This window comes from Mustela erminea, chromosome 10 (assembly GCF_009829155.1).
Source record: "Mustela erminea isolate mMusErm1 chromosome 10, mMusErm1.Pri, whole genome shotgun sequence".
NCBI classification, from domain to species: Eukaryota; Metazoa; Chordata; class Mammalia; order Carnivora; family Mustelidae; genus Mustela; species Mustela erminea.
The window spans coordinates 85747603-85758492 of record NC_045623.1 but is presented as its reverse complement, the minus strand read 5'-3'; the positions used below and the strand labels follow the sequence as shown (position 1 = coordinate 85758492).

The 10890-nt window shown below is 56.4% G+C and overlaps 2 protein-coding genes across 2 annotated transcripts; one reads left to right on the top strand and one right to left on the bottom strand.

Annotated features, from left to right (window-relative positions):
- Window positions 1-71: 71 nt before the first annotated feature.
- LOC116600697 (myotubularin-related protein 9-like) lies at window positions 72-6508 on the bottom strand. The gene is given in 10 exon segments (XM_032360916.1): window positions 72-267; window positions 269-430; window positions 528-577; window positions 2485-2626; window positions 2787-2948; window positions 4349-4575; window positions 5090-5263; window positions 5378-5503; window positions 5741-5849; window positions 6027-6508. Coding segments are annotated over 10 exon segments (1779 nt in total). The 5' UTR covers window positions 6458-6508.
- Window positions 6509-7206: 698 nt separating this feature from the next.
- FAM167B (family with sequence similarity 167 member B) lies at window positions 7207-9662 on the top strand. Its single transcript, XM_032360914.1, has 2 exons — window positions 7207-8573; window positions 9225-9662. Exons 1-2 carry the CDS (start codon window positions 8313-8315, stop codon window positions 9453-9455), a joined length of 492 nt encoding a protein of 163 aa, XP_032216805.1. The 5' UTR covers window positions 7207-8312; the 3' UTR covers window positions 9456-9662.
- Window positions 9663-10890: the final 1228 nt, after the last annotated feature.

Genomic DNA, 10890 nt, shown 5'->3' with positions numbered 1-10890 from the left:
CCAAGGTCCAGAGGTGCTGAGGGACCTGGAGAGGTCTTGAATATCTCAGCCACTATCCCAGGAGTCACCAATTAAGATTGGGGCTTAGAGGTTGGCTCACAATCCTCTGTCTTCTCCTTAGATGCCAGTCTTTGCCACACCTTCTCCCAAGCCACCTGGGAAGGTTCAGTCGGGCGGATCCAGCGCAGAAACAGGCCTGAGGAGGAGGAGGAGGACAGATAAGGAAGCTCAGCAGAGGAGCTAGCTGCCCAGGGGAGGAGGTGGGGGGGGGGGGTCACCTTGCCAAAGTTGCAGGCTCTGGGGTTCCACAGAGGGCCAGATGGCCAAGGGATTGGGGACGTAGAGTGGGTTCCGGAGTTTCCGTCGTACTTTTGGCTGGTTGAGCCCAGACCACAAGGAGTGGGTTCGAGTCCTCACTTCACACAGGCATCTGTAGGGAGTGAGTTTCCAGACTCAAGCTATGCCTTCTGGGATTCTGGACTGGGGACCCTGGTTAGGGTGACTGCCACCCTGGGGGCAGTGACAACCTCTCCTTTTTCCTGCAAATGTTCTTGCCAGTCAGATCCTGGACTGGGCACTGGAATAAAGTAGAACAAGACAAAAGTCCTAGTTGTTCAGGAGATCCATTTAGCTTTGCCTGGAAGCATCGGGGCAGGTAACAGAATGGGCCCCATGGCTGGTTCTGTCTGCAGAAAGTCACCAGGTGTCCAAAAGCGTGGAAATCCAGGGCCAACAGCAAGAAAGTGGGAATGGGCCCAAGTGAGTTTTGTTGGGTTTCTGTTTTTTTTCTTTTTGAGAGAGGAAAAAGCATGAGCAGGGGGTGGAGGACAGAGGGAGAGGGAGAGAAAATAAAGCAGACTTCACGTCCAGCACGGAGCCCACTGAGGAGCCCAACACGGGGCTCAATCTCACGACCCCAAGATCAAGACCTGAACCGAAATCAAGAGTCAGATGCTTAACCAACTGAGCTGCCTGGGCTCTCCTGTTTGTTAGTGAATTTTTTAAACTGGTGACAGAGAACAGTGTGGTGGCTGTTCCCACAGCCGACATGGAAAGAAGGGTCTGGAGTGGGGTTAATAGGAGGGCCCTTTGACATTTGGAAAGGCCAAGATAAGAAAGTTTTAGGAGAAAGGCTATATATAGAGGACGGGAGAGGAAGGTACGTAAAGATAACGGTTTCTCAGCTGGGTGACCCAGTTGTGGATTCAGAGAAAACAAACTTGTAGGGTGGGGGGTGGGGTAGGTGTGGGGGTGGCAACAAAAGTGAGGAGAGGACAGGGCCCTCCCTTCCCTCACATCACATTGATGAGAGAAAGACGGCTTTGGGGGGCTTGGGAGCATATGCAACAGGTGAACCAGATTGTAAGAACCACTACCGCTGGGGTGCCCACCGTGCTGGAAACTGCGCTGAACACTTCCCATGCTTTAACCTGGCTAATCCACACGTTCCCCCCACTCCCATGCTGGCTGCTAGAAGACTCCGTACTACTGACAGGAAACATGTTTTCCATGATCACCCAGCAGGTGAGTGATGGGAGCCAGAAGTTAAGCCCAAACAATTCGATTCCATTTCCAACCTCTACTCTTGCTTCACTAGAATCAACCCTACAAAGTGGTAGAGAGCACCAGAAGTGATTTCTTTGGCAGTAACTTTCCCCTTCAGCCCTTGTTTTTTTTTGTTTGTTTGTTTTTGTTTTTAAAGTATTTATTTATTTTTTTTTTAAGATTTTTATTTATTTATTTGAAAGACAGAGATCGCAAGTAGGCAGAAAGGCAGGCAGAGAGAGAGGAAGGAAAGCAGTTCCCCTGCTGAGCAGAGAGCCCGACGCAGGGCTCGATCCCAGGACTCTGGGATCATGACCCGAGCCGAAGGCAGATGCTTTAACCCACGGAGCCACCCAGGCGCCCCTCAGTCCTTGTTTTTAAGCTAGGGGTGCACTGGCTCTTGGCTCTGAAGAGAGTGGGTAGGTCTGAAGAATGGGCCTTGGGCCCATTCAAATCTGGGTTTGCAGAAGTTAGGGGGAAGGGTGAGATTTAGAGGCAGGGGAGGAGAGAACATGCAAGAGTTTTCCCCAAAGAGAAACTCAACCAAAAGGGAAAGATGTCCTCTGGGGACCTCAGCGCTAACACAGCCTGGCCTGCGCCTGGCCCCTGACCCACCGTGACAGCCCCTTCGCTCACCTCTCCTTTTCGCTGCTGCAGAGGAAGGTGCCAAAAGGGGAGGCATAGGCGTGCTCAAACAGGGCCAACAGCAGCCCCTCCCCAAACTCCAGCGACAGCGGGAACTGGCGGCCCAGCTGCCACACGCAGTCCAGGAAGAGGAGGAAGGTGGGTGCCTCGTGCTTGGGGCGGGCATGGGAGAAGGCCGAGTGGGCACAGCGCAGCTGGAAGGGGTGGCCGGCCTGGGGAGGGGGCAGAGCGATGGGCACAAGGAAGCAGGGTCTCTGGATGAAGGGGCGGGGCTGGGGCTGAGCGGTCACTTACCTGGATCCACTCGCGTTCCACCAGCTCCTGGAATCCAGTCATGGTCCGGCTCAAGGGGTCCAGGATGAGCTGGGCCAGCGAAGTCACCAGCAGGGTGTTGTCCATGCCTTCAGCCCCATGCACCAGGATGCAGGCCTCTTCCCTATGGGCCAGGGCTGTTAACAATGGCCAGTCCTTCCCAGCCTGGGGTGGCCGGGCCAGGAGTCAAATGGACCCATTTCCAGGTTGTCCGTGCTTACTGTGCCCAGGGGTTGAGGGCCTTGCTGTCTGCCCTGTTCTCTGCCTTGTAGCAGGGGGCTTACCTCTCCATACCCCAGGCTGCTAGGCAGGCGGTGCTCAGGGCCTCTTTCACATGTGCCAGCCAGCGGCAGGCCTCTAGTTGACTGAGCCAGCCGTCCATGCTCTTCTCCAGGTCCCCACAGGCTTCCACCAGCCGCACGAAACTCTCCTGTAGGGGCCGTCCCCTGTACAAATGGGAATCTGGTCATTCCATCCCCAACCAAACTCTAGTGAGCACAGCCCGGGAACAAGTGCTCCAGACCAACAAGGCAGACAAAGAGGAACCCATCTGACAAGAGGGACACAGGACCCTTTGGGGAGCCCACCTAATCTCATGGAAATGAGTCTGTATCTTGGAGGACTCCCCAATCTGATGGAGAAGACCCCAGACCCCTTGGGGGGAGATCTGGTCTGTTGGGGGGTACCTGGGGAGTGGTCACACAACCCTCCTGGGAAACAATGCCCTGAGAAACCCCCATTCTGATGGACGCATCCCAGTACTGTTGTAGCCCAGTCTGATAGGAGCAACACGGTAGTCCCTGGGGAGTCCCAGTCCAACAACAGAAACACAACCCTCTTAGAATTCTGGTCCCTCTTCCTGCTTCCCAGGAACTGCTCAGCTCAAGATCACCAATGTGACCTCCTGCCCCAAAACCTCATGGAGATTTTTCCAGCCTTGTGTAAAAGCCTGCAATGCACCCCTTCCCACCCCCACCTTTAGGATAAAGTCTAAGCTCATAATCATGGCATTCAAGACCTTTGCTCTGGTCCCTATTCCCCTTTAGCCCCAGCTCTCTCTGCCTCTACCCCACACCCTATACGTCCACCATTCTGAAGGGCCTGCAGCTCCCCGAACAGGGCAAATGACTCGATCCTCAGCTCCTGTGCACTGGCCGTTCCTTCCACCTGGAATGTCCTTCTGCTCTCTGGCCCTTCTTCCTCTTCCAGGTGTCAGCTAAGGCCTCCAGTTCTCAGGGAAACTTTTTTTGCACTCCCTACACACAGGAGAGGGGCACCAGCTTTGTCACACCGAACCCTAACTGCCCTCGTACTGCTGATCCCGCAACCAGGTCTGGGCTGCCCACGGTCTCGGCCTCCGGGCTCAGTCAATGTTGGTTGAATAAAGGAATAAACAGTTTTGTATTCCACTCTCCTCAAAGCACAGAAACTCCCTGAGGACCTGCTCTTGGTACTACCATCGCCTAGATAGACACGGCTGTGCAGGCAGAGCTGCAGGGGAGGGCTGGGACCCATGCAGAGCTGAGGGGTGTGTGTGTGTGTGTGTGTGTGTGTGTGTGTGTGTGTGGTGAGGCTGTTCCTGGAAGACAAAGACAAGTATCAGTTTAATATAAAGAGATGCTTTTTCTTTCCAGGCAGAGTTCGGGTGCCTAGAGAGGAATTAGCTCTGTCAGTGGGGGGTGTGCAAGTGGGGATGCTTACCAGACAGGACAGCTACCCAGAAATGCCTAACAGTCCCCAAGGTTCCTGGAAGACATCCCCCCTACTCCTCCTGCCCCCCCGCCCACACGTATCCCTGAAGAGTCCAGTAGGAGAGCGCCCAGGAGAGGACTGAAAGACCTCTCACCTCTCCAGGGGCCGGTGCAGCCGTTTCCAGCCAGGATAGGCGGCTTTGGCCTCGGTGCCACCCCCAGTCACACGGGCCTGTTTGGCGGCCTGAGCGGAGCGCGTGTCCAGGATGAAGCCCGGGGCTCCAGGGCGAGCTCCTGCCAGCACGGCTCGCAGCAGCTCCTCGTCCTCAGCGCAGCGCCTTTTCTGGGGACCAGTCAGGGGCTGGCTGGAACGTAGCAGCACCTGCGGATGGGCACCCCACTCCAGAAGCCATAGACACCCGCCCCGGCGGGGGACTTCGCTCAGGGAGCCCCTATGGAAGGTCTACACACTAAGGCGGGTCTCGAGCTGGCAGGGGCGGGCTGGAGGGCAGGGTCCCCTAGTGGCGGAACTCACAAGGTGCGGGCCCGGGCTTGGGTGGGGTGTAGCGGAAGGGGAAAGGGACCCTAAGAGTAGACCTTGGGCAGGTCCAGGGTTGACAAAGACCCGACTAGATTCCAGGGACCCGAACGGCTGGGGGCGGGGCCCAGATTGGCGAAACTCCTCAGCCGGGGAGAGGGGCGGGGTCTGAGTCCGGGGAGGGCGGGCGGAACGGAGGGGGCGGGGCCCGTTGGGGCTGAGGATGGATGGAGCGCGGCCACAAAGGGCAGGAGCCTGGTCTGCAGGCGCGCGGCGAACTGGCCCGGCCGGTGCAGAAAAGGGCCAAGAAGGGCCGCAGTTGTTCCTAGTGGCGGACTCTGGGGAGGGGCGGGCTCACGGTTCCGCTGGGAGCGTGGTGGTAGCTGAGCACAGGGAAGCGGCCTCCCTGGCGGAAGCGGGCACAGCGCGCCAGGGCATCGTCGTCCACAGCGCGAGGCACGATCACGGCGCGGGGGTAACTGGGGCACAAGCTGAAGTCCTCGTTCACCTCGCTCAGCCTCCAGGCGTTGGTCTGCGGTACAGACAGAGGGGAAGGCCGGGTTAGGGCACTCCGTGAGCGCCCGGACCTCACGCCCCTTCCAGGTGTGGCGCTCGCACAACCGCTGGCCCCCACGACCGCACCCACCTCGCGAGCTACTCGCTTGTAGTAGCGTTCGGGTGGGTGGAAGTGCCAGGCGTCGCCCAATCTCAAGCCCCTGGGACGGTAGAAGAACGGAAAGGAAGTGATGACCGATTCCAAGGACGACAGCGCCTGGGGGAGGAAGTCGGAGGATCTGGGAAAAGTCGGAATCGTCTCACGCGCGCCCTCCCAGCCCCTCCGCTCCGCAGCTCCCTCCTCTGCGCGTACTCCAGACCACCATGCATCCCTCGCTGTTAGCTGTGTGCCAGGATAACACCGGATGCTGAGTTTCCTCGCGCAGGAGCCCGTTTACTCCCGTCATTACGAAATAGGGATCGCTTAAGGGCTTCAGGAGCACCGTTGGCGCACCTCGATGGAACGGGCGATGTCCAGCGTGGCTTCCACGCCCTCTATGTCCAGCTGCAACACTCGCAGGTCCTTACAGCGCAGCGTGATGGTGCCGGAGTCACCGGAGACCCTGGGGATGGACGGGCTTCGGCTTAGAATCCCCCGCCCCCCACGAGGGGAGGAGAAAGGAGTTTATCAGGATTGGACTTAATGCAAGGGGGCACCAGTTCAGACTGCGCTTGCCCTTCCCCCTCCTCTGCAGAGCCGGGAGCTTCGCAACTACGGGGACGCCCCCGCCACGTCTCACCGCTTCTCGATGGAGTCTACGCTACGCAACAGCAGAAGCCACAGGTCTGAAGTCCCCTGAGGCCCTGGCGACAGCAGCAGGTGGTGGCCGGTGACGCATAGCGTGCCACGCAGTGGGGGCGCCTCCGGACCTCGCAGCAGCTTGGCTTGGGCCCGGCCGGTGCGGATCAGTTCCAAGAACTCCATTCCGCCTGTGGTGGGCCTGGGGCCCAGCAGAAGGACGGACTCCAGGAGCGTCAGGCGGGGCGAGCGCGCGCTCGGAAAGGGACAGGAACTGGCGGGGCAGCTGGCGACGCCGGCAGGACAGCTGTTAAGGAGGCCCCTTGGAAGAAGCGATCGAACAGTTTCACAGGAATTTCCCCATCCTACTGCCAGCACCTCTGAGCGAGGACCCCAGCCAGACCCTGTTGAGGGAAACTCAATTTCATCCATCTGTGAAATGGGGAGAATGATCTTGCTTAAAGCCCTTTATCTCTGCGTTGGTCTCAGGTGGCACTCAACATTTTTTTTTAACCTAGGTGCCTTCACTCTCGCTGACTTAAGAAAGAAATTATTACCATTTCTTCTTTTGTACCCTGGTGGAAAGGGTGGAAAGGGTGGGCGTGAAACTGGGAACTGTCTGCTTCCTCCCCCTACTGCTGAGACTGGGTGGGGGAAATCCCTTAGTCCACCTTAAATGCAAGCAGCTGTGTGGCTGGCGCCCCTCCCCCACCACAGCTGGAAGTCCCTGCCTGAGGGCGCCCTCTATGGGGGCTGCTTCTGGCTTAGTCCTGCCCTCGAAAGCCCCGTCTTCTACCACTCCATCCGTCAATCAAATATGAATTGCCCACACACGGAGCTGGGCCCAGTATTTGGTGAGGGGACCCAAGGATGGCTGAGGAAGGTTCTGTTCATTAGGATTTTCAGGCTGGCAAGAGACACACCTAAGCTGGTAAACCACAAGAGGTGAAAGGATTTACTGGAGGACCCATCCATCCATCCATCTATGCATCCATGCAATTATGCTTTCATTTTTTTTTTAAATTCTTTCATTCCTTAAATACTGATGCCTACACTGTGTTAAGCAGTGATTACTAAGAAGAATAAGACCGACACCTGCTTTCAAAGGGCCGTTTGGTCCACTAGGTTGCAGGCTTGCTTGCGTGTGTGTGCACATGCATGTATGCAAAGCCCTTCTTTTAAAACACACACACACACACACACACACACAAAGAAAAGAAATCATAGGTGGATACCCATAACACAAACATAAAATCGGAATGAGCTGTGAAAGTAGCCACACATAAAGGAGTACAAATTGTAAAATTCCAGACCAGCTGGGATGGGAATTCGTTAGAAATGCAAATTATCAGCCCCACCCCCATGTATCGCCTTAAATACATTTTCCAGGAGATGCCCATGCACACTAAAGTTTGAGAACCATTGGAAAGTACACAAAAAGGCAAAACGAATCGCTGCTGTCAGAGATTGGGAGAGCAGTGACAGGCCAGGGTCACCTCCTGGACGCCAGGAATGTTCCGTTGTTCCATCTGGGTGCTGGGTAAGCAAGTGGGCTTAGTTCGGGGGAATTCAACAAGGCATGTCATTATTTATGATGTGCGAAGTTTTCTGTGATTCTGTTATATTTCAATACAAAGTTTAAAAAAGGGAAGAGCTCTGGTTGAAGCCCTGGGAAGGGCAGGGAGAGGGAGGGTCTAGGAGCCCATCTACAGCTCTGCCTTTAACCCACACACAGTCCTTGAGGGATTTCCAAGGGAACCTAAGGTCCTTAGAGTACAGCTCGAGATCACTGATCTGTCCCAACAGAGAGTCAGTGACTTGTCCAAATGTCATGAGGACAGAGGGGCAGCTCATCAAACTTCTATCCACTCCCCACCCCCGCTTAACTTGGGTCTTGGGAAGAAGGCCAAGACTCTAGTGTGGATGATGCCTTTCTCATCCTGGAGCAACTTCCTTTCTGGGAACTGGGTGTCTCCTTTTGGGCAAAGACAATAAAATTCATCCAAGGGGCAGGAGAAGCAGGACTCCTCCTGCCCCCATCCGGATGGCATCACGTGGCTCCCGGGTTAGCAGGCCAGGAAAATCCCAGCCCTTGCACAGTCAGCCTCATATACCTCTCTCTTCACCCACCCTGACACACTCGGCTTCCCTGACCCACCTTGGACAGTCCCCATCACATACTCCCTGGCACAGTTGTGTCCCCCTCAGCTCCCGCCAACCCCCCCAGCCATACTGCCAGCCTTTCCCAGAGCTGTAGCCTTGCCCGGTCACTCACCCCAAACCCAGCATGTCCCTGGGGCCACTGAAATTCCAGGCAGTAGGTGAAGAAACTGAAGAGGACGAGGAGGAAGAGAGCCTGGACTCTGTCAAGGCTCTGACGGCCAAGCTGCGGCTGCAGACGCGGCGGCCCTCATACCTGGAGTGGACGGCCCGGGTCCAGAGCCAGGCGTGGCGCAGGGCCCAAGCCAGACCTGGGCTGGGGGGTCCTGGTGCCCTCTGCGGCTTCGACTCAATGGATTCTGCCCTTGAGTGGCTCCGACGGGAGCTGGTGAGTCGGGTGGGGTGGGCAGTCATCATTGGGACCCAGGAACCGTGGGCGTGGGGAAGGGACAAGGACAGACCTCACCTCCAGCAACCGCCCCACTCCTGTGGCTCTGGAAGCTAAGGAGCCATGAAAGGACTTGTCCAGTCATTTATTCAGGGAGACTTGCTGAAGCAGGGTTCTTTCCAATCTACCTACTGCCGACTACTCCTGTAGCTGGCTCTGTAGGCTGCGGGGACAGATCCCTACCCTTTGGGGGGGGGGGCATGGTCTCCCCTACCCTGAGAATTGCTATACCTCCAAGACGCAGTGAAGGACAAAATGAGGCACTGACCACACAGTAGGCAGAAGCTGAGGAGGCCAGCATTATGCAGGTGGCTCTTAACCCCATATGTGCCAACAAAAAGATGTCTAGCCTCTAAATTAGAGACTGCAGTTTAGTCGACCTGGGGTGAGGCCCCCAGGCACCTGTATTTGTGTAACAATCGCCCCTTAGTTTTAGAGAAGGATCTGACCGACGGGGAGGGATCAAGCTGGGGCGAGAGGGGGTGGGGAGGACACAGCCTGTGCAAAGACCCAGGTTGTTGACAGGAAGGGAAGACTGACACGAGCAGCTGTGGACCGGTACAGCGGTCTCACGCCCCCTCTCGGCCGCAGCGGGAGATGCGGGCTCAGGACCAGCAGCTGGCGGGGCAGCTGCTTCGGCTGCGGGCCCAGCTGCACCGGCTGAAGGTGGACCAAGCCTGTCACCTGCACCGAGAGCTGCTGGACGAGGCGGAGCTGGAGCTGGAGCTGGAGCCGGGGGCCGGCCTCGCCTTGGCCCCGCCGCTGCGGCACCTCGGCCTCACGCGCATGAACATCAGTGCCCGGCGCTTCACCCTCTGCTGAGGGGCACCTGCGGGCCTCCTGAGACCTCAAAGGCCCTAGCACCTGGCAAGGGGTGGTGGGAGGGTTGAGGGGCTGTCACTCTTTTGGGAGCATAAAACCCCAGCATCCTGTCACCCCTGCTGCCCTATCTTGGGGAGGGGTGGTTGGAGGAAAGGGAGAAGCTCACGCACCCCCAGGGTCTTCAATAAAGGCCCTCTGTGCTTCCCATCAAGGTCTCCACAGTCATTTACTCGGCCCAAGGTCACTGTGTGTTTGTTGTCTGTAGCTGGGGCCAGGGCTTCCACTACAGGAGAGAAGGCCTGGGCTGGGGGCAGAGGTGAACAGATGGATCCCATCTCTCTCCCAGCTCCAGCTCTGTCTCCCTCTCTTAGCAAGTTCAGAACTGGGCAAGAACTTGAAGTCCCATGGGGTGCCTGGGTGGCTCAATGGGTTAAAGCCTCTGCCTTCGGCTCAGGTCATGATCCCAGGGTTCTGGGATCAAGCCCCATATTGGGTTCTCTGCTCAGCAGGGAGCCTGCTTCCTTCTCTCTGTCTGTCTGCCTCTCTGCCTACTTGTGATCTCTATCTGTCAAATAAATCAATAAAATCTTAAAAAAATAATAAAATAAAGAAGTTGAAGTCCTGAATAAACCCTACGGAAGGTGACAGTTCCACGGGCAGCTGAAGAATGCAGGACCCGGAAACCGGGGTTCCAAACCAGCTCCACTGTGCATTTCTTTTCTTTTTTCTTATTTGAGAGTCAGAGAGAGAGAGAGAGAAAGCATGAGCAGGGGGAGAGGCCAAGGGAGAAGCAGATGCCCTCTGAGCAGGGAGCTGGCTTTGGGGTTCGATCCCAGGACGCTGGGATCACGACCCGAGCTGAAGGCAGCTAGGTTCACTGAGCCACCCAGGCACCCCTCCATCACGCATTTCCACCAGACCTTGAGAAGGCCCCTTAAGCCTGAAGCTGTTTGTTTACCTCTGAAATGCTGAAAATGCTGCAATGCTACTTCTACTCCACAGTAGTTGGGATGTCTTAAATAAGACGACACTCAAAACTGGGCAGCCTGGGTGGCTCAGTTTGTTAAGCGTCTGCCTTCAGCTCTGGTCACGAGCCCTGCATCAGGCTCCCTGCTCAGTGGGGAGTCTGCTTCTCCCTCTGCCTGCTGCTCCCCCTGCTTGTGCTCTCTCTCCTGTTCTCACTCTGACAAATACATAAATAAAATCTTAAAAACAAACACTCAAAACTCATGAACTCTTTATTGCTTATCCTTGCCATCACCAGTGGTATTAGTACTGTTGTGTGGAGGCCCAGAGATGGATCTTGCTAGGGCTCTGGGTCACTCTATAGGTTTTTAAACACTGCACCTCCTCAGCCTTTGTTTCGGTAGTACCGGCTTTGTCTGACTTTCCAGCTCGGGCTTCCTCTTCCCTCCACCCACTTCCTGTCTCCCCC

Excerpts from the sequence above, each read along its gene's own strand:
- FAM167B (XM_032360914.1), top strand. The coding sequence starts at position 8,313 with ATGTCCCTGGGGCCACTGAAATTCCAGGCAGTAGGTGAAGAAACTGAA. Across the intron at positions 8,574-9,224 it reads AGTGGCTCCGACGGGAGCTG|CGGGAGATGCGGGCTCAGGA; the intron begins GTGAGTCGGGTG and ends TCTCGGCCGCAG.